Below are 25,133 nucleotides of genomic sequence, written 5' to 3'. Positions count from 1 at the left end.
GGACAGTAACCACCTGCATGTTACATGGTCCTTGTGGTCTGTTAAATATGGGTGCTCCATGTATGCGAGATAATGAGTGTAGTAAGCGTTTTCCAAAAGCCTTCACTTCTTCTACAACATTTGATGATAACGGATATGTTCATTATAGGTGACGTGCTGGGGTATGTCATGTACTCCAAAATGGCATAAAAGTTGATAATGGATACGTGGTACCCTATAATAAGTGATTATACACCCGTTTTGATGCACATATAAACGTTGAACATTGTGGCTGGAATATGATGATAAAGTATCTATTCAAGTATGTTTCAAAGGGTGTTGATCGTGTCCGGTTTGTCCTACAACGATCTGAATTGACTGTTGACATTGCTTCTTCCAGCAATTTGTCTTTTGTCAATGAAATTAACACTGTTGACATTGCTTCTTCCAAAATTTTAAACTTTCCAATTCATGAACGTGATCCAGCTATGCAAGTTTTAGCTGTTCATTTGGATGGTATGCAGACAACTATTTTTAATGGGAATACACAACTAAGCTTGGTGGTCAACAATCCTACTTTTGCTGTAACAACATTAACAGAATGGATGTACAACAACCACATAGATATTCGAGGGGTCAATTTAACATATTTAGTTATCCTACCAAATTCCGTTGGAATGCCTCAGCTAAAAGATGGAGCCACAGATTTAAAGCAAATAGTACATCAATTGGGAGACTCGCATATGTGCACCCAACAGTTGGAGAGTTGTTTTACCTTAGGATTCTATTATGTCACCAGAAAGGGTGCATATAATATGATGATATTCGTACTGTACACAGAATTACACACTCTACTTTTCGTGCGGCTTGTGAGGCTATGGGTTTAACCGGTGATGATTGGGAATGGTTAGCAGCTTTTACTGAGGCATCTTCTTGGGCTACCGCAAGTGAACTGCGGTCTCTTTTTTGCCATTTGTTCTATTTTGTGATGTAGGTAGTCCATTTCTCTTATGGGAATCTGCAAAATCCAAAATGGGGGATGACATTCATCGTGAATTAACTTTAGAGTCACCTACTCCCGAGTTAAATTTACACGATGACATTGTAGAACAACAAATACTTATGGAAATTCAGAAATTGTTACTTGCATCTACACCATCTAGATCCCTTGCAGATTTTGGCTTACCTCTGCCTTCACCGTCACTCCTTGTTGTACTTAGAAATCGACTCCTCCTTGAAGAAACAAACTATGACAAACAATCACTAGCTTCTCAGCATGCATCTATGGTTTTACAGCTAAATCTAGACCAACTTAGAATATATGAGGATATTGTAAATGCTGAACAAAACCAAAAACAACTACTTTTGTTTGTATATGGACACGGTGGCACCGGGAAAACATATCTATGGACTACCATACTGTCATACTTCAGATCTATAGGAAAAATAGTGCTAGCTGTCGCAGCCTCAGGTATCGCATCCCTACTACTACCATCAGGACGCACTACACATTCTAGATTCATAATCCCAACAGAACTTACTGATAGATCATGTTGCAATATTAAAAAGAATACCCAACTTGCGGAGCTGTTGAAAAAGACTTCAATGATTATATGGGATGAAGCTCCAATGAGTGATCGGCGATGATTTGAATCTTTGGATCGATCGTTGAAAGATGTACTCGAAAATAACAAATGTCATTTTGGTGGAATGTCAATGCTGTTAGGCAGTGATTTCCATCAAACACTTCCCGTTCAACCAAAAAGCACAAATTCACAAATAATGGCCCTAACTTTACCAAACGCATATTTATGGCCTCATTTTACCGTTTACAAGTTACACTACAATATGCGTCTATCTAATGCAGATAATACAACTATTCCTTCTTATTCGTTATCTGAATTTGCTTCTTGGCTCCTTGATATTGGAAATGGAAATATTGGTGTTCCAGATGCAACCGATCCAGAAAACACAAAAGTTATAGATATACCTCCCAAATTTATCATTGACACAACGAAAGGACTTCAATCACTTATAGATTTTGTATATGGAAGTGAAATATTGGCAAACCCATCACCTGAAAATTTATCAGATAGAGCCATTATTTGTCCGAAAAATGAAACTGCATATAAGGTGAATGCTTTCATCTCACTGAAGAATACAGGTCATCAAATTGTGTATAACAGTTCATCTCGCATACACAAGACACAATCGAATTAGACACGTTATATCCACAAGAATATCTTAATAAATTAGAATTTTAATACTCCCATCATGCTATTAAGGAACATCAACCAAAAAGAAGGTTTATGTAACGGGACAAGACTAAGGGGTCGTTTGATAGTTGCTGACTGAGAAATTGCTGATTGAGAAAGGTCTGTCTGAGTAATAAGTTCTGAGTGAGTAAGAAACTGTGCTGTTTGATTGTACATCTGAGTGAATGTACTGACTGATGCAAAATGACCATTTTACCCTGATGCTCTTTATAATAATAATAATAATAATAATAATAATAATAATAATAATAACAATAATAATAATAATAACAATAATAATAATAATAATAATAATAATAACAATAATAATAATAACAATAATAATAATAATAATAATAATAATAATAATAATGTATACAAAAACTTCCAGCATAATAGACATTAAATATATTATTTTAGAGATTAAAACACAAAAAACCCTTTAGCTTGCTGGTAAACATCATTATATTTATAAGGGGGACCCGAGTTCAATTCTTGTAACCTCTTGTTTCACTTGTTTTTATCCAAGGCCAAGGGTATTATTGTAAAGTCTTACTTTCTTTCTCAGTCAGCCTCCTCCCAACTCCTTTCTCAGACACTTCTTACCGAGTCAGATGGCCAAAGTTGGATAATCAAACACATTTTGCTGACCGAGTCAGCCAAAAACGTCTGACTTGACTCGGTCAGACGCATATCAAACGGGGCCTAATTGTCTCCCAATTATTACCATCCGTTATTGAGGCCTTTATTATAACAGGAACTTCTGTAGGAAAGCGGGTGTATATTCCAAGAATCAAATTTGTACACAACACTTCCGATTTGCCTTTCATTTTCACCCGAAAACAATTTCCAGTCAAAGTATGTTACGCAATGACCATTAACAAAAGCCAGGGACAACCTCTAAAGAAAGTTGGGTTATATTTACCACAATCTGTTTTCACGCATGGGCAACTATATGTAGCATTGTCAAGAGCTACCTCACCACAGTCAATTAAAATTCTATTGGATCCTGAATGTGATATACCCGCAAATACCACCAGAAATGTCGTCACTTTCTTCACGTTTCCATTGACGTTTCATGTTGTTCCACAAGTCATTAAACAACATGAATTCTTTGTTCATCTTCCCCCATTTGGAGTACACTTGATGTTTTGTACGGTATTCTCCACGATTCTTTCCTTTGTAGAACCTGTGTAAAACGTGAATCCAAAAGCGATCATGCTTTTGGTCTTTTCTAACACTAGCATCTTCTGAAATATCGATCCAAGATTGTGCCAACACTAATGCTTCCAAAGGTTCCCAACATCCAGCCTCCGTCTTCTCTTTTCTTTTAGTTGATGCTCGAGTGGGCTGATTTTCTGTAAGGAATTCTGGTTCAGAATCAGAAACGACCGTTTCTGGTTGTGTTTGTGTTTGTTGAACAAACTCGGGTTGAGACAAAAAATCAAATGAATTAAAATCTGGGTCAGGTTGTGGTAGTGGTGGTGTTTGTGGTAGTGGTTGCGTTGGTCGTTGTGGAAAATATGGAAGCATTCCGCCGTAGTGGTAAAACGGAGGTGAGAAAATCGATTGATCAAATGAAAGTATTGGGGTGTTGGTGTTTATGATTGGTGTTTTTTCTTTACTAAGCCTTTTGGTAGAAGACATTTTTTCAAAAAAAAAATGGATGAAAAGATTGTGTATATATTTGTTTAAAGGTGGAGTGAAGGTGGTGTAAATGTTAAAATGGTAACATATATATATATATATATATATATATATATATATATATATATATATATATATAGAGAGAGAGAGAGAGAGAGAAAAGTGAATATACCCTTAAGGTATATAAGCTTAGGTACCCAAACTCACTATAATACATCGTTTTGTTTTATATATTTATTATAATGTTCTTCAACTTCAATCCTTAACTTGATTTACTTTAAAGATTTTCAAAATTTCATTATTATCTTCCTCTTACATCACATCTTTTTGACGAACATCAATTAGGCTATATATATTACAGTTGAAAATGAAAATTATGTAAGAGGAAAATAAATGTGAAATTTATAAAAAAAAATTTGAATGAAATTAAGTTAGAAGTTGAATTATAAGAACATTAGACAATTACAATATATATATATATATATATATATATATATATATATATATATATATATATATATATATATATATATATATGATACAAAACGATGTAGTATGGTGAGTTTGGGTACCTAAGGATATATATATGGAGTAATGGTTAAAAAAAATTACACGAATCTTTCAATGGTCAAAAGGAAATTGCAGCAACCAATCAGAGGACGCGGTCTTCTATGGCCGCACGAAACCGTGCCCTGGGGCGGTGTTTGCGTTCCACATGGCAGCAACACGGTTCCAAACCGCACCCACACCGAGTAGCCTTAGGGGCTTGCATGGCTGGTGTGTTGAGCAACTCATAACGAATTATATTTCTTTTGTGTGTCAAGGTAGTAATGGTGGTTTCCATCCAATAGTCCAACTATACAAACTAAAAGACTGACTCTTTTGTTCAATCCCAAAAATGATGGAAAGGTAAATATCAATTTGAGTTAATGTTAATATTTTAAACAGAAAATAAATATCTAGGTCAAAAGGAATTGTATAACATATAAAAGTGATACTTCATCGACACTGACAGCAGTATATATATATATATATATATATATATATATATATATATATATATATATATATATATATATATATATATATATATATATATATATATGGCATCATATCTAATATCTTTTGATAGTGACATGGGTTGGGCTATTTGTGATTCTGCAAACAGTGGAAAACGTGTTCCAAGATCTGATGAATACAACCACAATGGAAATTAAAAGATAACAAAGCTTCTCTGCCACCACTTTACAGATCATTTTGATATATCAAAGATAAAGACATGAGTAGTACTACTCTTAATTAGCATTTCCATTTCAGGTTCCTTAGCCTGGTTAGCTATATAATTTCCATGTGACTTGTCGGCAGGAAGACTACAATCTGCTTTACATCAACATGAATTTACAACCAACTAATTAATATATAGAGATGACTTGGAAAGTGTCGACATCACGAATTGAAGGAAAATCAGCCTCCCCTTCCCCAACCAACAAAAGCGAAACCACCAACTTTTCTATTCTCAGTTGAGCACACAAGTCAATTCAATCATAGAATTCACCCAATCTTACTTTATTCTATTCTTTTAATTTGCTCACTTCTAATCACCTGCAGTAACGATGAGACATAGATGACACTCACCCAACTAAAAAATATGTTACTTCTTGCCATCTTTATATGCCTATAAATATCACCATGAATTATTCAAAACACATTACCAAACAACTTAGCATTAATTAGCTAATTCAGATATAACTATTTCTGAATATATAAGTTCTTCCAGACCAGAAAGGCAACCAAAGCAATCCATCAAAATATGGATCCGAGATTCTTACAACATGTTATGGGAATTCCAATTAGATCATCAACAAAGGGACTACTATCAACTGAACCTTATCAACCCCATTGCCCTCTTTCTACTACTTCTTCTAAGATCAATGGCATAGAGAGAAAAGACAGTTTTGCAGTCTGGATTAAAGATTATGGTAAAGTTTATTTCTCTAAACTTGTAATAATAAACAACTGATCAAGTTCTCTCTATCTATGAATCATTAAATATCATTATTTTCTTGTATGCAGTTAGTTTAGGACCCAAACTAATTGAAATCATGAAAGACAAGTTGAATCATGGTGCCAAAATCTTCCGATTTGGGAGCCAACGCAAACTATTTAGGAAGCGCTTCAGCATCAAAGAAGAAGAGAAACTGTTGCAGGCTTCTCAATGCTGTTTGTACACTACAGCAGGTGCCATTGCAGGTGTGCTGTTTGTGTCTACAGAAAGGGTTGCTTTTTGCAGTGATAGGCCCATCATAACGGTTTCTAGGACAGGCGAACTCGTAAAGTTCCAATATAAGGTATGTAGGAGGGAATTCGATCGGAAGTACTTAATTTCCTCTAGTCTCATGCATGCAATTCTCAGATTTTGAATTATTTCATGACCTTTAAATTGTTCTTTGTAGGTTTCTATCCCACTAGGAAAAATTAAAGGAGTTGAAGAGAGCGTGAACATGAAGAGAACATGGAACAACTGCGCGGAGATAGTAACGATTGATGATTTCAACTTCTGGTTTATGGGTTTGATTAATTATAAGAAAATATTAAGATACCTTCATCATGCAACTAGTCACGATTGCTTATGCAAATTAAGTTGATGATTCCATGTATATTTCGAAGGCAAATAGTCCTTTAGTCATAGTTTATTTGATTGTTTCCACGCTTTCGTTGCACAACCACTTTAATTCTCTTAATTATGAGAAAAAATATGTATATATGTTGATATAGGGTTTCAATGTCTCGTCTTCCCTAACTTTAAGGTTAAAGACCACTAACTGGTTGTCACTACAAAAGAAAATAACTTTAATTTCAAGACAACTAACAGTCTATACCGGCATCAGAGCACCGTTAAAGCTTTTCTAAAACATTTTGACGATAAGTCGTCGGAAACTTTTGCCTCCCAATTCCGTTGACTGGAATTTTGGAAACCATTTTGTGGTTAAAAAAAGGTGTTTGGGTGTTGAATAAAAAAATATGATAACTGGAAACCTTTTAGGGTAGATTTTGGAGAAATAAATACTAAAATTTGGGTAAATCAGAAAAAAAAAATATATTATTTCGATGGTTAATCCAAAATAATAATAATAATAATAATAATAATAATAATAATAATAATAATAATAATAATAATAATAATAAATTACACTTATTTTTATAGAATTGACATATGTTTAAAATGATGTTTTTTAGCTAATATTTTTATTTATGGTTATTTTGTTAATATTTTTGGACAATCTTTGTTTGGGCATGTACTTTAGCGACGATAGTGTCGTTGTATCCTTCAACCTCCTAGAAACAAATTGCAACATCCTTCGTCTATATAACTATATTAGATCACCAGTTGTGAAACCGGTATATTATACGGGTTAATTAAAACATAATGTTAAACAGGAACGATTAAATGAAAATTTTATTTGAATTTGAAATATAAAATTAGTGACAATTATGAAAAAAAAACATACAAAAAATAAATTAATTAAAATTATGTGTTTAATTGTTAGACCCGTGTACTAAATAATTTATTATAATAAAATGTTAAATACAAATGTTTAAAGTGTCAATTTATTTGAAATTGAAATTGAAATTGAAATTTGAAATTTGAAATTAATAGTTATTATAGTAGGTTTAATTTATGGAAATTAAATTAATGATATACTGGAAATGAATAATGAAGTAATTAACAAGTGGAAAATAAATATATTTTAAAATTATGACAAAATGACATGTGGTCAAATAAATGAGAGAATGACAAGTGGCAATAACATTTTCATTTATTAGGGTAGATTAGGTATATCTACAACACCGTCACATCAAAAATCAAAAATGGTATTGCATCAACATCTTATCACCACCACACTTAAACCAGACCATTAGGCCATGGGTCATGGACCTCACGACAGGCGTTCATGGTCATGTGATAAGTTGTCAGCTAGCCCTGTTGAAAATACCCGTTATCCGAATTACCCGTCAGATTTTTTCGGGTATCGGGTAAATGTTTTCGGGTATTTGGGTAACCCGATTTTTTTTGGGGTCGGGTAAAGGGTAGGTGTTTGGGGTTTCGGGTATAACCGATTACCCGAAAATTTATTAAACAAGTAAAGATGGCCCAATATTTATTACTCTTATATGAGTTAATTATCCGATTCCAAAAAACCAAAACTCCAAGTCCGAGCTCCTTGCCTCCCTCGTTCTATTTTCTCGTCAAAAACCCTCGCAAGTCGCATAGCATCTTCGTTCATCACCGATCAACTCCAGACAGCAGCCGGTCGACCTCGCTTCCTCCCCTGTCGTCCCCGCCTCGTCACCGGTCTTGGTCATCACCAGTCGCTCGTCATAGCGTCGCAGACATCCTCGCCAGTCGTCACCTCCAAGATATTTGGAAATCAAAGTTGGAAGTTCAAACTTGGCTTGAATGTAAGTGATAACTACCAATTTCTTTTATTTTACAGTTAAATTTCGTAATTTCATCCCTTTACTTGAAGCTGTATCGACCTAGAAGCTTCTGTACAAAAACATGGGAGAAAGAATAATTAGTGGACAATTTTTTTAGATGGAGAAAGCCAAAGTTCATGGGGACAAAACTCGTGTCTACAATCTCTTTCATATAACAAATGTAGACATCTAACACAAGCATCGATTAATGGACGATTATTCTCCATGATGTTATAAGACAATGCATTATACACTAATGTATTCAACATTGATGTAAATAGAACCTACACCACAAATACCAAATTTATAAATACAAACTAACATATTGGTAATTTAGTATTACCTGTTTTTCATAGAACTCTATGTCATCAAGAACAAGCAACAGGTGTGCATAAACAACAGAGAAAAGATGAAGTAAATGAGAGGAATAAGTTGTTAAGCCTTCTGGACCTTTTCTAAAAGGCTCAATATCTCCTTGGGATTTTCCAGCGATTTTGTTTAATACATTTTTAGTTAATCCTTTTTTTCTTTTTTTTGGAGATTCTGTTTCTATCTCTGGAATCTTCAGTAAGGTTAAAGTTAGCATTAGAGGTGAATTTTGATTTAGGGAAAAAGGAGATATTGAGTGATTCCTAGAGATTTGAAAAAAAATCCAGGGGTGAATGTTAAGTGCCATTAAAAAATTAAAAAACTTAAAAACTTAAAAAAAAAAAAAAGGGGGTAATACCCGAATTACCCTTATCCGACCCATTACCCGAATTACCCAAACCCGAATTACCCGAATTTAATTTGGGTAGGGTAACGGGTAATTTTTTTATATGAAAAACCCGAATTACCCGAAATCCAAAATTTTTACCCAATCAACACCCCTATAATGTCAGTCACCAGTGACGAGTTTAGAACGTAAAACCATATAATTCACTATTTAAGTTAAACCGATTATTAAAGAAAATAAACAAAAAATTATTAGTTGCGGGTTTGAATCGGGTCGAGTCGTATAATTAAAAAAAATATTTAAAGTTCTTACAATTATATGCAACTACGTCGTCTTATATATTGATATATTTTAATAATTGTATAATTACTAATATTTTCTAAAACATTTTTTCAATATATGACATCAAACTATATATCACCACTAATTTTGCTTATTGTAATAACGCTTAAACAAATTTCAACAATATTCCTTTCCACCATAAAAATAGATAGATAAAATGGGAAGATTGTCATATTTCCTCTTGGTAATTGTGTGACTGTTGAAAGAAATCTCTCTAAAAACTTTTTTTTTATTAGAAAGATAGAAACAGACCACGTCGAAGATGTAATAAATTCCTTTGCGAAAAAAAAATAACGAAAAAGTGTAGATATAATGATGTATTGGTATTATTTTCCTTCTGCTTTATTTAATTATTTGTTATTCATTTAAAAAAAAAAATCCATGTATTGGTATATTTGTTCTTTTAATCTGGGTGTAATATACACGTAGTGGGTTCCTTTTCTTTTGTTTCTATAAATGGGCCTAGCTCAATTTGGATGGACATTGTTTTTCTTGGGTTTGGATTTAAACTTGTATCTTACTAACACAATAATATGAAATTGACAAAGGAACCATATCCGTGATAGGTTAGATCAATTTCTAATATCTTGATTTGAAACGATAGTTATTTTTTTAAGAATAAGATGGTCAAGACTTTGAAATTCTGTTTCTCATGATGATAATTTATATCTATATTTATATATAAAAGGGTTAATATTGTAATTAAGAGTGTAATAAACTTTTTGCTTTTTTATTATAAATACGTTATTGTTTTAATTTAGAAAAAAATTTAATTGGTAGACACAGAATTCTTTATTTTAGTGATACCCAATTAACAAAATATTGAAGTTGCTAGTCTTCTAACTCTATTTTTTTTAAACAATTGTGTGGTACATAGACAAATAATTACCAAATGGTTTCTAGCCCAGTGGTATTCGGTGTTGTTCTCCCTCCTTGAGGTTGAGGGTTCAAGTCCCGTTGTGGACATAGACGGATTTAAGGTGTAGTTTAGGAGTAGGTTGGATTTGCCGTTTCAAAAAAAAAAAAAAAAAAAAGACAAATAATTCGTGGTCTATTTATAACATTAACGATAAAGATAAGGTGTTTGTCTAGCACTATTTATTATAAATTTATTAAACTTTTTTTATATTAATAATTTTATAATATATTAATTATAATTTGTTACTTTATTAAAGTTTGATGCACATGTTTTTTTTTTTTTTTTTTTAATATAATTAGTTACATGTTATATTTTGATTGTGTTTCTTAGGATAGAAAATATTCAATTTTCATTTTGAATAGAAAATATGGCTTTTTATTTAACTCAATGATAAAAAGTTTTGATGTTTCTTTTAACTGTTTTCTAATTCAAATGGTATATATCTTATAAAGGCCTGACATATATCCTGCTAAAACTGTAAACGTTGCCTTCAATCGAAACAAGATTTATCATTTTTAATAACAAAAAAATAATTACATTAGAAAACGGATGTAATTATAATAGTTCTTGATGTGATGTTTTTTCATGTTATAGCAAGTGAAAATGTTAATTACATGTCTTAGTATGTCGAGACAACAATATAACACATAAACAAACTTACAAAATCAATCAATTACATGTCTTGGAATGCCTTAAATTATCGTTTAAAAGTATTAGACAAAATTGCAAAAATGGTCCCTGTGGTTGTCAAAATTATACAGTTTTGGTCCAAAAAAGTTTGGTGGTGCACCAGTGGTCCAATTTTGAATATTTTTAGTGATTTTGGTCCCCTATACACTTGAAATTACTTTTATACCCTTATAATTTATTTTTTCTATTTTTTGTAATACTTTAATTAGTTTGATTTATATATATATATATATATATATATATATATATATATATATATATATATATATATATATATATATATTCATCTTAAAACAAAATAAATAAATAAATAAATATATAACCCACTACTCTTCCATCTTTATCATAAAACCCATTCATCACCAACTCCACCTCCATAACCGGTGCAACCCTCTTTTGTCCAGAACCACCATCGGTGGCTGCCGTTTCGCCTGAAACCACCTCCGACGCCCACCATTTTCGCCGAAAACGTAGGAGACTTCTTTACAGGGGAATGTTATTTTTTCACCGGAAATCATAACAGGAAGTGTGAGTTTCATCCAAAACCAAGACATCCGACGAACACCAAAACTCCGGCGAGCACCTGAACTCCAACACAACCCCTATAATCGTCCTCTTCTTCTTCTTCTTCTTCTTCTTCTTCTTCTTCTTCTTCTTCTTCTTCTTCTTCTTCTTCTTCTTTCTGTTCCCCTTTTCCATTTTCTGAAGACGAACACCAAACTCCTTCGTCATTGTCAACTACCAGCATCTTCGTCACTTCTCCCTCCTCCACTGTTCTCCTCTGGTTCTCATTCTCCTATATCTTATGACCACTCATCGAAACATGGCTTCTAATGGACGAAAATGGTGGAGTTTCTCTAAAATCACGCTCTTTAAAGCCACCATCAACATCATCCTCCATTGGAGCTTCTTCCAAGTCCTCCTGAACTAGTTTTTGAAAATTAGGGCTTGTGTATGACCGTTCTTCTCTTCTTCTATAGGGGGCTCCATCTCGTTCACCTTCTCAAGTTAATTTCTGGTGCTCTACTGTGTTTAATTGAACTTCTGCACAATGGATCTGACCACCACCATTGTTGTCGCATACCATCACCATTTGTCACCACAAGGAAACCATAGCCCTAAAAATATAGATCGAGACCACCGATGAATGAAGAAGGTTTCCGTTGATGGTGTTTTCTGGAGATGAAGAAAGAAGGATGGTCCCGGTTGTGGTGTTTTCTGGTTACCGTGATGAGAATAGTGGTGTTCAAGGAGGAAATCGGGTGGTCCATCGGTGGTTCTTTGTTAAATTTTTGGAAGCAATCTTCAAAATCCCTAAATCAAAACTGAGTGGTGGTGTTTGGAGAATGGCTAGAGAGAGAGAGAGAGAGAGAGAGAGAGAGAGAGAGAGAGGGGGGGTAGGGTTATTTTATTTTAATTTTTTAATTTATTTTTTAATTAAAATAGTAATAACAAATTAAAAATAAATAAAAAAGAATTATCAAAGGGCATATTTGTCATTTCATGTTGGGTCTGGACCAAAAACACATAACAATTCCAACTATAGGGACCAAAACCGCATAAGGTATTCGAAATTGGACCGTACCGTCAAACTTTTTTGGACCAAAACTGCAAAATTTTGACAACCATAGGGACCATTTTTGCAATTTTGTCAAAGTATTATTTAATAATAATTAATTTTTTTTCATTTACAGAAAAGTGAAAACACATAAACAAAAAATGACAAATTAAATATGTTACTTGAGTAAACCCAGTAAATGCCCCGGCAGATGATGAAAATGCACATCAAACAAACTTACAAAATCGATCAATAGCTAAAAAACACACATCTAAACTCTATGGATATATGAAGAGATGAAAACACACATCTAACAATGTCAAGACCGAGCAATAGATAAACCACACATCCAACAAACAAAAATTCCTCATCCGACGATGTCCGCAGCATTACGTTTGTTTTTTTTACAATATTATTTTCTTGAAAACTAAGAATGCCTAAACAAAAGTGAGATTCATAAGAAGAATGGCTGTATATATGCATGCAAGTTGGTCCTCAAATCATCTGCACACGAGCAACTTCCATCTTGGAAGTGATGGAAATACCTGTCGTCTCTCACTGTGATCAACCTTTTTGTGACTTTTGAGATTAATTTCATAAAAGAGTGGCAATCATCACACATCTTCCCGGAGGCCTTTACGATAAAGATTGGTGCCATGTCATGTGCATTCAATAGGGCATAAGCTACTGCAAGCTTCTCGCTGTGATAACCATCACATTCACATGAGTCTTCCAGTACATTATTACCAGCATCTGCTTTAATACTAGCAAACAAAGACTTGATCATTTTATGATGCTTAGCAAATTCTGGGTCACCACTGACAACCGAAACAAACTTATGTCAGGTTCTTTATTTCTATCCCTAACTATTTTCGTCAATTCAGTGAGGTTTGCAGCTCCAAAACTTTGTAAAGCTTCTTTCTCATCAGCCAACCATTCATCAGGGACCAAATCTGCAAGTCGGGTAACCATATTGTTTTTATCAACATGAGGAGCATTGAGCATGATCTTCCAAGCATAGGAATCGAATTTGAAGCCTCAAAGAACTCATAATCTGAGGAACCATGCATCATTGTTGTCCATGAAACCACGTCTCGAGCTTTATACGCGGGTAAAACATTCAGAGCATCTCCAACATTTCCACAGTTCCGATACATCTTGACCATTGCATTACATACAGACACATCAAGCTCGACATCACTCTTTAGCAGCTTGTTGTGAACTTGATTCCCCAATTCGGAATATCTAAGGCGAGCACAAAGACCAAACATACCTATATAAGTAGTTTTGTTCCACACCATGCATATGATGATCATCAGCCATCATTTTCCTTATGATATTCAATGCCTCATCCAAGAAACCTTTTTCAACCATGAACATATTATATGTGGAGGTATCCGTTTGAGGGATAGAAACCACAGCCCCTACCACATCCGACAACATGCGATACAAGTGTACAAGTGGAGTTTTCACGTACGGATGAAACTCTAATCCAGATTTCAATAAATACCCATGCCACTGTCTGCCTAAAAAAACGTCCTCAACTATTATACAAGACGTAAGCACGAGTGCAGATTTATAGTGGTTAAGGCGGAAATCCCGATCACGCTTTGAAACCCATTTTGATTTATATGTTCTAAGAAAACGAAAAGCAAGCCCCTTTGGGAACTTCCCCGAAATTAGGTCGTCACTCCACGAAACGACGTTTTGTTTATTCATTTGATCAAAATTACGGCGTGCAGACATCAGTGCTTTAAATTTTGACAAAATATAGAACACACCATTAGTGCTGTACTGATCATTAGACACAATCGAACGAGCGTGGATTACTTTGCCCATCTCAAGTTTCTTAGTCCGACAGTAGTTTAGAAGCTTAACATCGTCCTGTAGAAGACGCGTAGGGAAATGCGTGGGACGAATCAGGGAAGACATTACTCTATTTCCACCTTTGTTCACTGATTCCCCTTAAAATACTCCTTGTTAAATACTGAAATCAGATATTTTTCCATCAATGTGACGTTTGGTTTGTATAATCTTTTAGAAGGACCGAAATTTATCAAGGAATTAATAAGAATATCATCCTTACATAATGCCTAAAAACGAAGGAGAGCACATAAGGTTGCATTTATTAGGGTAAAAAAGTCGATCTTTACAGCCGGTTAATACAGAAAAAATAAATAAGTAAAGCACACTAAAGCTTTTACACCACTGTAAACCATTTACCTAAAAATTCCAAAGGCAAGAAACAATACTAGAGAAGGATCCGATCTTTACAGCCAGTAAATCCAGAAGAATTGCAAAAGCTCGCTCTCGAAAGTGCTTATAGATGAGAGGGCATTAGCAGGATTATGATGGACTTTTGCTGGCAAACACACGAGTACAAATAGTTGTCGCTACAGAGAGAGGTGAAGAAGAGTATAATGAGGATGAAGAAGAGTTTTAAAGATAATACCTGAAACGTCGGTCGAGGGGAATGCCCTCATTATATTTGATTGTGTTCCAAGTCTTGATCCTTAAATCTTGATAACTATTGCTATATACTGAGTATTGAGTAATGTGTGATAGATGTCGTCAAAGGAAAATATTTTATTTAAATCAAAGCTTGAGTTAGCCATAACGACATAACTATGGTATGTGGATTATTTTCTAATTTGTGTTGCAACTTGCAAGTGATATTTGAATGAGAAAAAGACTAAAAAACTACATCCCTTAAAGATTTTCCACGAATTTAGTAAAAATCAAGCTTATTCCAAAAATAGCCACCAATTTGGTAGGTCTCAACTACAAAATTGGCAATATACTTGCGAAATCATCAAAACTACATAAAAAAAAAAAATGCCAAGTTTGACCTGCAAATAACAAAAACATAATTTTGAAATTTTATAGTAGGAATCTTGAAAGATCATTTTCAAAGGAAGATAAGTTTTATGTTCTAATTTTGAAACGGCGAAATGCAAATAAATAATATTTATAGAGACTTTTGTAGCTATGACCTTCAAAGTTCCCTACGATTTTTATGGGTAAAAAATCATAGGGTTTTTTTGCGAAAAAAAAAAAAAGTTTACTTTAAGTTCTGTGTATTAGGAATCGTGAGATACCATATTCAAAGAAAATATTGCTACAATAAATTGTTAGATTGAGAGGATTTTACCCAACAAAAAAAAAAAAAAAAAAAACAACAAATATGGTTCAAAAATAAGAGGGAAAATGCCTTACGCATGATATTCGTTTGGATGGAGCGGTTCGATCCCAAATTGATTTCGGTTTTTAAAATATGGATCCGAATACTGAAAACTAAACAAATCTAATCCGATTCAACCAAATTACAATTCGGTTGGATCGGTTTTTATATTTCGGCTTCCAAAAATCGAAATATTCTAAAACCATATATAATTACAATATTAGCCAGCTTTATAGAAAAAACAAAAATAAATTATTTAGTTGTGGTTTAAAACTTATAAACAACTACTAAAAAATATATTATAGTTTAGTATTTTATAGATAAATTTTTTTTTAGAAAAATGCATATTACATTTTTTTTATTACGTGGAATATTTTAAATCTATTTGAAAAATAAATTACTAAATTAATAAATAATAGTAGATATTTATTAAAAACAAATGAATAACAAAATGTTATTAAGTTTTTTTTAGACTATTTGGTTTTTATTTTATAAATCAAAACCATTCTGTAATCCAAAATAATAATTCGATTTTGTTAAAAATCAATAAAAAATTCAAATATTCGAACCAAATTGTCAAATTGGACAATTACAGTTTACAAAGTTTACTCATTTTTATAGCCACTTTAGCGATTTTTTGGTCGTTTAACTATTTCGTATTCTCTATCTACAAAACTACCAAGTTGATTAATATAATAGATGATTAATAAATAACTAGTGTAGGTGTCCATATTTTGCATGGGTTGAAATGGTGTTTGTTTTTTTTATTATGTGTGTATAAGTAGTAATCAACCATGTTTTACTAAATAAATAAACAAAACACACACACACCAGATTCCCTTCTTATTTCTAATAGTGGTTGAGTAGTCAATAGACCAAAAGAATTCTCAATTCAGGGTCAAAAATACTTAAAATATTGTCCGAAAGTAATTAAAAGGTTGTAATGGTCATAATCTTCAAGCCAACGATAAATTATCCTGCATAATGGTATAATTAGAAAAAAAAAAAAAAAAAAAACTCCTTAATAAGAAATAAGATTTGTAACAGAAAAAGAAAGAGAGATGAGATGCAACTTCTGCACAATTCACCTTACAATAATGTCTCCGAGTAGCTTTCGATTTAGACCACCTTTTGAAAAACAGGAGCCTCAATTCCAACAATTCCAATTAAAGTATACCCTTCATGCGGGATCGAATCTTAATGATGAGTATGAACAATGGAAGAATTCAATGTAACAATAATGAATATAAGTGAATAATGGATAACAACACCAGAGAAGATTCCCTCTCTCGTTAGCACTAAGCTAAGAGACAATGAATTTTTTTCGTTGATATTTGAATAAATTATATACAATTAATAAAAAGGACAAATTTGACTAAAGAGAAATAAAACAAAAATAGAACAAAATAGGAATACAAAAAATAACAACGGGTCTAAGGCACAAAGGTCAGCCTGTATATGTGATATGTTAGTAGCTAAGTGTGGGCGGGGCCCGTATCTCATTAGTATCAGAGTATAGATATCAGTCAGATTGTTGGATTGCTATGCTTGTTGTCTGTGTGATACTTGTATGTGTTTGTTTATGTATGTGAGTGTGGGCGGGGCCCGTATCTCCATGAGAATGGGAGCGGCCTGTATCTCCTAGTTGTATATTATTTGTATGGTATGTGGTAGTATGGGGAGACTCACTAAGCTTTGTGCTTACAGTTTTTAGTATTGGTTTCAGGTACCTTGGTTTTCAAAAGAAGAGTTCGGGATGATTGCAGTGCACTCACCATTTGTTTAGCCTGGGATGTTTATACTATGATATATTTGACAGTTGTTATGATATTTTGAGATACACTGTATATTATTTTTATATGATGAGGATATTTATGGTTTTATTAATGATATAAAAACAAAAATTTTAGACTGTATTTTTAGGATGTTTCAAGTTAGTATCAGAGCCTTGGTTTGAGGGATTCGGGCACACTCTCGAGTGTGTTTGAACTCAAACTAATGACATGGTATGAAAATTTTCAAAAGGAATCATTTTTACAAAAAGAATTTTGAAAAGAGAAAAATAACTTTGTAAATAGAAAAATGGTGTGATGCATGTAATCAGCCGAGCTCAAGTAAGTACTCCCAAATTACCCATATAAGTTTATGTTATGATATGTTTTTGAGAACTGCATGCTAGTTTAGGACTAAGGATCTAGGAAGGATGTCTTATGTGCCTGCTATATGTATCTCAGCTTAATGAACTGCATGCTAGTACAGATTAGTCAGGGATAGCCTGAGAGAGATATGCTTAATTATATTTACTCGATGCTCGAATGATGCTTGCTTTGTGCTTTTAAGGGTTCTAGTTATCTTTTACTAACTAGTAAACGAATATGATGTGTTACATATTGCGAGGACTGAATAATTTCAGAAGGTTAGGCCTAGCTCTATTGCATATCTCTTGTTTGAGTCCAACCATTATAGGGTAGGATCTCTCATTCAAAGAGTTATCTAGTCTTAGTGATATGTAATAGTATTCACGAGCTAGTTATAGGGAGATAGTATGGAATTCTTTTGCAGATGATGGCAGATAGTGGGTTGGTGATTACCATAGGGTAAGCCTAGGATGATTTTAGCATGAGATTAGCTGTAGTAATATAAGGGACTTGGTGGAGTCGAGACATTTCTTAAGGAAAGTACGGATAAATGTGGAAGGTAGTATGGGCCCGTACTATTGAAAGCATAGGATCCGTACTCGAATCAAGGAAAGCTGAGATAAGACCAGGGAACTTGTATTGGGTGAGATCGCTCGAGTTTGATGAGTATTATGGAGATTGTGATGATATATTTCTAAGTATAGTGACATTACATGATAGGTCAGTTAGCACCACGGATGCCGGTAAGGGATCTGGTTCAGGCTCGGGAGTCGGGCAACTTGATGATCAGAGGTGGGTTATACACCTTGCCTTCGGAAGATCTCAGTACATGATTGGACCATTATGAAGGTTTCGCGAGCCGTACCCGAGAAGTTACCCGACATCTTTGGGCGTGTCGCTGATATGGTGACCGCTAAGTTCCAGGGTCAGACAACAGATGTTCAGATGGTCAATAGGTTAGTAGGGGTAACTTGAGAGCATGAGATTGGTTTAGATAGGCAGTCGGGAAAGAGTAAACGGGAGCATGGTCTGAGACATCGACCTGAGCAGTTAGATGCGACTGCAGCTAGTATCTGAGACCAGTGGGTCGTATTGATTGAACGAAAGATGAAGCAGGCAATTCAGTGCTTCAACCAATTCAGTGTTTCGGGCAGTTAGTGCTTCAGTCAGTTTAGTATTTCAGGCAGTTTATTTCTTCAATTAGTTCAGTGCTTCAGCCAGTTCAGTGTTTTAGGCAATTCAATGCATCATTTAGGTTTGTACTCCAGGGAGTTAGTGCTTCAGTCCATTCAGTGTTATAGGCAATTCAGTGCTTCATTTAGTGTTAGTGGTTGGGATATATCTCCAAGAGATGTAATATGCAGTTTCATATCGTGGATCATGAGTGGTTAGTAAAAGGTTGTTCCCAATTGGCGGGATGGGATCACTTAGTATTATCTTGGTTTGTGGATGGGATCGGTTCAGGGGTATTATGTGGAAGGTTTCCGGTCAGGGTTCCGCAGGATGGTTATACAACATCATCAGAGTTCAGTAATTTTAGTAACCGTTAATGATTGGCTGTTGGAAGCGCCGAGGAAATGGCTCATTGCTGAGGTTTGGGTTGGAGCCGCTGACTTTTGGGCCTTCGAGATTTTGCGTGTAATACCAATTCAAGCAGCAAGGGCTACCGGTTCCGCTGGAACTCAGGGAGTGCTCCATCAGTATCTAGGAGATGTGTTGATTTAGTATTGACTAGTTTTGGAACACTAGCAGTGGTAATCGTTGGATTTCCAGCAGATGGATCATCAGAATATGGGGTGGATTGGGAACTCCTCTTGGTTCCAGAAGTGCTGAGAAGACTTAGGAATCTAAGTGGGGGAGTACCATTCAGGTACTCAGGAGCAGAAGAAGGTGCCATACCAGGATGAGTTTGCATTCCCGCTGGGTGAAATACAACCCAAGTGGCTGATTGGATTGAGGAGTAAGTGAGTTGGGAGTTTGGGAAATTTCCCAACGTTGGGATTTGCGTCTTCTGAGTGTTTGATAATTGGTGATGGGAAATCAGGTTTGGAAATTTCCGACAGATGCGAGATCAGTCAGGATGCGAGACCATGTTCGTGTTCGACATCGAATGAGCTCAAATTGGTAATTAGCAGCTAAACAACATGGAAAGTGTTGTATTTCTGTGGGATAATCGTGACATACACTAGCAGACAAATAGCAGGGGATGTATGGTACGACTACGGTGCAACCGTATCATTATTCATATGGTCAGATTATGTGAGGAGGTCTTGTTAGACTACGGAATAAGTCGTAGCATACACACGTTCTTTCAGATGAGTTAGGCCCGGGTGGGTCAGTTCGTAGGATCATGGGAAGGCCAAATCGTTATCAGAATCAGGAAAGAGTAGGTCAAGCACCCAAACATGCTCGACAATGTTCGGTCGGGTTAGACTGAAAGGGGTAGGTCGAGCACCCAGATATGCTTAGAAATGCTCGGTCGGGTAAGACTGAAAGGGGTAGGCCGAGCATCCAGATATGCTCAACATTAGCTGGTTGAATCAGACCGAAAGGGAGGCCCGCACCCATATATGCTTGGCAGTGCTAGAGTCTTAGAAGCTTATGCGACAGTGATTTATTTTGGTTGGGACCCGAGGTCGAGGCCCATATGATTATATCTATATAGGTGGGACCTGGTAGAGACGGTTGGGTCAAGGCATGGAATCGAAGGTCCCATGATTTATAGAGCCGAGAGTGACAATGTGGATATGGTAGTTTCGATAGTCGAAGTTTTCTTCGGAAGTCGCGGGAAGCGACTGAGAGCAGGTTCATTAGTTCAGCGACCGGGTGGGAATCCGATATTCCACTTAGTTGGTAGATAAGTTGGGGCCTAGGAGGTCTTGACTCATTCGGACAGTGGATAAGAGATAGTAGGATGTTCAGGCAGAAGTTGTGATAAGAGAATTCTTGTGTGAAGCATCTAATATACTGAGGATGCCAAGTCACTCACAGCGGGATTAAATAATATCAGAAGTAATTGATTTGACTTTGTTGCGCATCCTTCCTATGTGTCTTAACCATTGCAGGAAAGAATCTTCTACTTGAAGGAATATCTGAGCCTTTGTCAAGTATAGGTGTTCCGTAGGGATATTGTTCTGTAGGGATATTTGGTTTGTGATTATGTTTTCTAGTAGGAACCTCAAGTTACCAGATGTTGAGTAGCCAGTTGGGAGATAAGTGCAAAGGATTCGATAATAATTCAGTATCGGCGGACTGATAGAGAGTTAGATCATCTAGAGATTTCAGGTTCCATATGGAATAGATATGATCATGTTGCAAGGAATTCGTTCATTTCTGGGTTTTAGAACCCCACGAGGGATGATTTAGACTGGCTTAGAAAGGCTGGGGTTATACTCGGGATTAAGGTCATGTCGTTCAAGTTGTTGGGCATGCAAGGGATGGTAAGGGTGATTTCAAGGACAAAATCTAATTTAAGTGGGGGAGAGTTGTAACATCCCGTTTATTAAATAAATAAATAGACAAATTAATGAATGAATAGTAGTCCTAAAAATCAATAATAATATAGCAAGGTGTTGGTCTCGAGGAGTTAAATAGTACAATTTTTGAAGTTGGGGGTTTGTAAATATTTATGAAGATAGGGACTGCTTGGTAAATTATTGGGACTTTATTTGAAGAGATTTAGGAGGCTAAGGGGCCGAATGGTAAGTTTTGGACCTAAAATGAAAATGAATTTATGGAATCAGGGGCTAAAGGGTAAATTTTGGATTAAAGCTGAAAAGATTTTGTAAGGAGGGGCTGATTTCAGGAATATGGACAAGTTGAAGTGAAACACGGGTTTAACCCCGTATCTTTTTCTTTCCCTCTCATTGGAGTATTGAAACCCTAATCGCTAACTCCAGCCACCACCACCATTTGTAACAGCTTCAACCACCAACCTCGTGTTCAGTTGCTGCCATGTTGATGTGTCGTCCGCCACTCACTACCATGCTGTTGAAGCGCTGCCGCTCCCACCCGCTACCAACAACGGTGCAAACCACCAAGAGATGCGTCGAAGAACACAGGAGGTGTTGTGTTCGTCATGTGAAGGCCGGGAGCCACCGAAAATGCATGGTAAGTCCACCTGCAACTCATATTTTCTCGTTCTCTTGTTCTTTTCTATAGATACGACGTCGGAGACGTCGTTACAGTCGTCGGTGGTCATTATGTCTTTGTTCTTGTCTTTTCCGACGACTCCTACCGCTAAGGCGGTGGATGTATAAGTGTATGCTCGAGTGTACATGCTGGTTGCTGTATTTGTGGGATCATAGGTGCGATTTGTGGCTGGAAAACCCACCGCGACCACCATGAGGTAGTGGCTACCACTGTTTGATGCCGTTTTCTGCCGCCACCAACCACCGTGGGAGGTGGCTAAGTGTGTTTATATTATGTGGCTGGTTTAATAGTGAATGTATATAAGTTTTTCTTAATCAAAAGTGAAGAAGATCACCGCCACCACCGTGAGGTGGTGGCTGCCGCCATGAGCCGCCGCCGACCACCACTGTCCGAGGTGTCAGTGGGTGGTGCCCGACCTAGTAGAACCCTAATGGACCTAAAAGCTTAATGTTGGACTTGGTTGGCTCGTGTTTGGGTTAGAAACCCTAATGGTTTGTTGGTTTGGATCTATCGGGACCCATGTTATAGGCCATTAGAATTGAAATTTGAATTATGCCCAATTACACTGTATGATTGACGTGGTAGATTGATGGACTTAATGGATTAAGTCCTTAATAGGTTAAGTGTTTCTAATTAACCCTAATCGTCATTTCATGTGAAAAACCCTAATTGTGTTAGGTTTAGAGTTGGGCCTAGATGTCTGGACTCTTGATGGGCCAACTATTAATAAGTAAATGGACTAAAATAATTGGATTGGACTTCAGGAGAAGGCACATTGGACAGGCTTGGGCCCAATTGGGAAAATTGGGCCATAGATGGGCCTTGATGATTATGAGATGTTGGACCATCAGAATGTCAAGTGTTGGACCGAGAATAAATGGTTGGGCCTTAAGGCATGGCCATATAGAGGTTTGGGCCTAATTTAGAAAATTGGGCCATAATTGGGCCTTGGTTCATTATTAGACTGTTGGGCCTTTGGTTTGGGCCTTAGGCTTGAGTCAAGCTAAATTAGGGGTAAACTAGTCTATTACCCCAAGCATGGACTTATGGTATGTGTTGAAGCCCAATTATTAATTAGGTGTTATTTTAATGTTGACAGCTTGGGGATCTGTCAGCCAGCAGCCCGAGATTTATTCACGGGACTTCAGCAGCACGAGGTGAGTTTTCATTCAGTAAGAACGGGTCTAAGGCACCAAGGTCGGCTCATATATGTGATTTGTTAGTAGTTGAGTGTGGGCGGGGCCCGTATCTCATTATTATCAGAGTATAGATATCATTCAGATGGTTGGATTGCTATACTTGTTGTCTGTGTGATACTTGTATGTGTTTGTTTATGTATGTGAGTGTGGGCAGGGCTCGTATCTCAATATTATTTGAGTGTGTCCAGGCCCAAATCTCATAGTAGCCGAGTGTGGGCGGGGCCCGAATCTCATAGTATTATTTGAGTATAGTTATGTGATTGCATTATAGATATACTTGTTATCTGTGTGATACTTGTATGCATGTTAGTAGCGGAGTGTGGGCGGGGCCCGAATCTCCTAGACAACAGAGTTTGGGCGGGGCCCGAATCTCCTAGACAACAGAGTTTGGGCGGGGCCCGAATCTCCTAGACAACGGTATGTGGGTGGCGCCCAAATCTCCTAGCCAACAGAGTGTAGGCGGGGCCCGAATCTCCATGAGAGTGGGCATGGCCCGTATCTCCTAGTTGTATGTTATTTGTATGATATGTAGTAGTATGGGGAGTCTCACTAAGCTTCGTGCTTACAGTTTTCAGTATTGGTTTCAGGTACCTCGGTTTTCAAAAGAAGAGCTCGGGATGATTGCAGTGCACACACCATTTGTTCAGCCTGGGATGTTTATACTCTGATATATTTGATAGTTGTTATGATATTTCGAGATACACTGTATATGATTTTTATATGATGAGGATATTTATGGTTTTATTAATGATATAAAAACGAAAATGTTAGACTGTATTTTTGGGATGTTTCATTAATCCTAGAACGGTTAGACTCAAACAAGAGCTACGCAACACGACTAAATCCATCACTCGAAGATTATCCGACCTATGCCCCATGTGACCTAGCGTATTCACTTAGTAGCTAGCTCACATTGCTAGAAGTCCCACAAAGCACAAAGCAAGCAGCATTCGGGCAACAAAAAACTAACTAACATATTCCAATCAAACAATTCTATCTATACATACAATTCACAATCAGGTGACTCGTGTCACTAATCTCATCCTAGGCTCACCCTAGGGTAACTCCGACCCACAAACTATCATAGAACATTCAGACCACATACCACATCCCATGTTGTCCACATCCACCCTCGCTGTCGGCTGCCTTAGGCATGCAAATTATACACAGAACATGATCTAATAGACTGTCAAATAATAGACCCTATCCTAGGACCACAACCAGACAAGGAACAAGAAATGTCTTGATACCCTTCTGGGATGCATCATTGTTGTAGTAATGCTCGACAAGAGATATTACTTTGTCAGTAAGGTGCATGTACTTGCTCCACTTTTCTTTTGTCTTTTATAGAGTGGATACACCTTTAAGGTTTTGCCAACAAAATCCACTTTCATCCCGCTCATGCTTTTGAATTTTGATTTACACCTTCAGTTTAATAAAATAAATGAAAAGTATGATGAAAGGAACGACTCTGTACATATGATGTTATGGATGACATGCATTAATCATCCAATTATTAGATATACATATTATCGTTCAAAAGAAAGCATATGCACACTCTGATGTGTTAAATCAAGTAGATAAGTAATTAAAAAGACTAAAAGAGTAAACATTACCAAAAACAATAAGTGGATATAGAAACTAATAAGTAAATCATGCATTATAGCAGACCGATACATAGATGAACAACTTGATTCTTCATCAAATATGGAATACTCATCGTGCTTGTTTCATAATATGTTTCTGTTAGCGGAAACTACTTGCTTAAGGTAAGATTACATCCAACAACTCTCAACCAATCAAGGAACAAACATACATACTTAAACCGATCCATCGGCTAGCATATTGATTTTTGAAAATCCAAATGAAGTAGAATTGC

General features: G+C 35.8%; 3 protein-coding genes across 3 annotated transcripts; all 3 read left to right on the top strand.

Moving 5' to 3' along the window:
- The first annotated feature begins 278 nt into the window (after nt 1-278).
- On the top strand, nt 279-1,626 carry LOC145035336 (uncharacterized). Its single transcript, XM_078983892.1, has 3 exons — nt 279-724; nt 820-926; nt 974-1,626. Exons 1-3 carry the CDS (start codon nt 279-281, stop codon nt 1,624-1,626), a joined length of 1,206 nt encoding a protein of 401 aa, XP_078840018.1.
- Nucleotides 1,627-1,695: 69 nt separating this feature from the next.
- Nucleotides 1,696-2,199, top strand: LOC145035335 (uncharacterized). The gene has a single exon (XM_078983891.1). It carries the CDS (start codon nt 1,696-1,698, stop codon nt 2,197-2,199), a length of 504 nt encoding a protein of 167 aa, XP_078840017.1.
- Nucleotides 2,200-5,580: 3,381 nt separating this feature from the next.
- LOC145033520 (GEM-like protein 7) lies at nt 5,581-6,588 on the top strand. The gene is made up of 3 exons (XM_078982115.1): nt 5,581-5,860; nt 5,955-6,229; nt 6,335-6,588. The coding sequence occupies exons 1-3, from the start codon at nt 5,692-5,694 to the stop codon at nt 6,524-6,526; spliced, it is 636 nt and encodes a 211-aa protein (XP_078838241.1). The 5' UTR covers nt 5,581-5,691; the 3' UTR covers nt 6,527-6,588.
- Nucleotides 6,589-25,133: the final 18,545 nt, after the last annotated feature.

Source organism: Lactuca saligna, chromosome 3 (genome assembly GCF_052625555.1).
Source record: "Lactuca saligna cultivar CGN05327 chromosome 3, ASM5262555v1, whole genome shotgun sequence".
NCBI lineage: Eukaryota > Viridiplantae > Streptophyta > Magnoliopsida > Asterales > Asteraceae > Lactuca > Lactuca saligna.
Note: the sequence above shows the minus strand (reverse complement) of the source record. Positions and strands in the feature narration are given on the sequence as shown.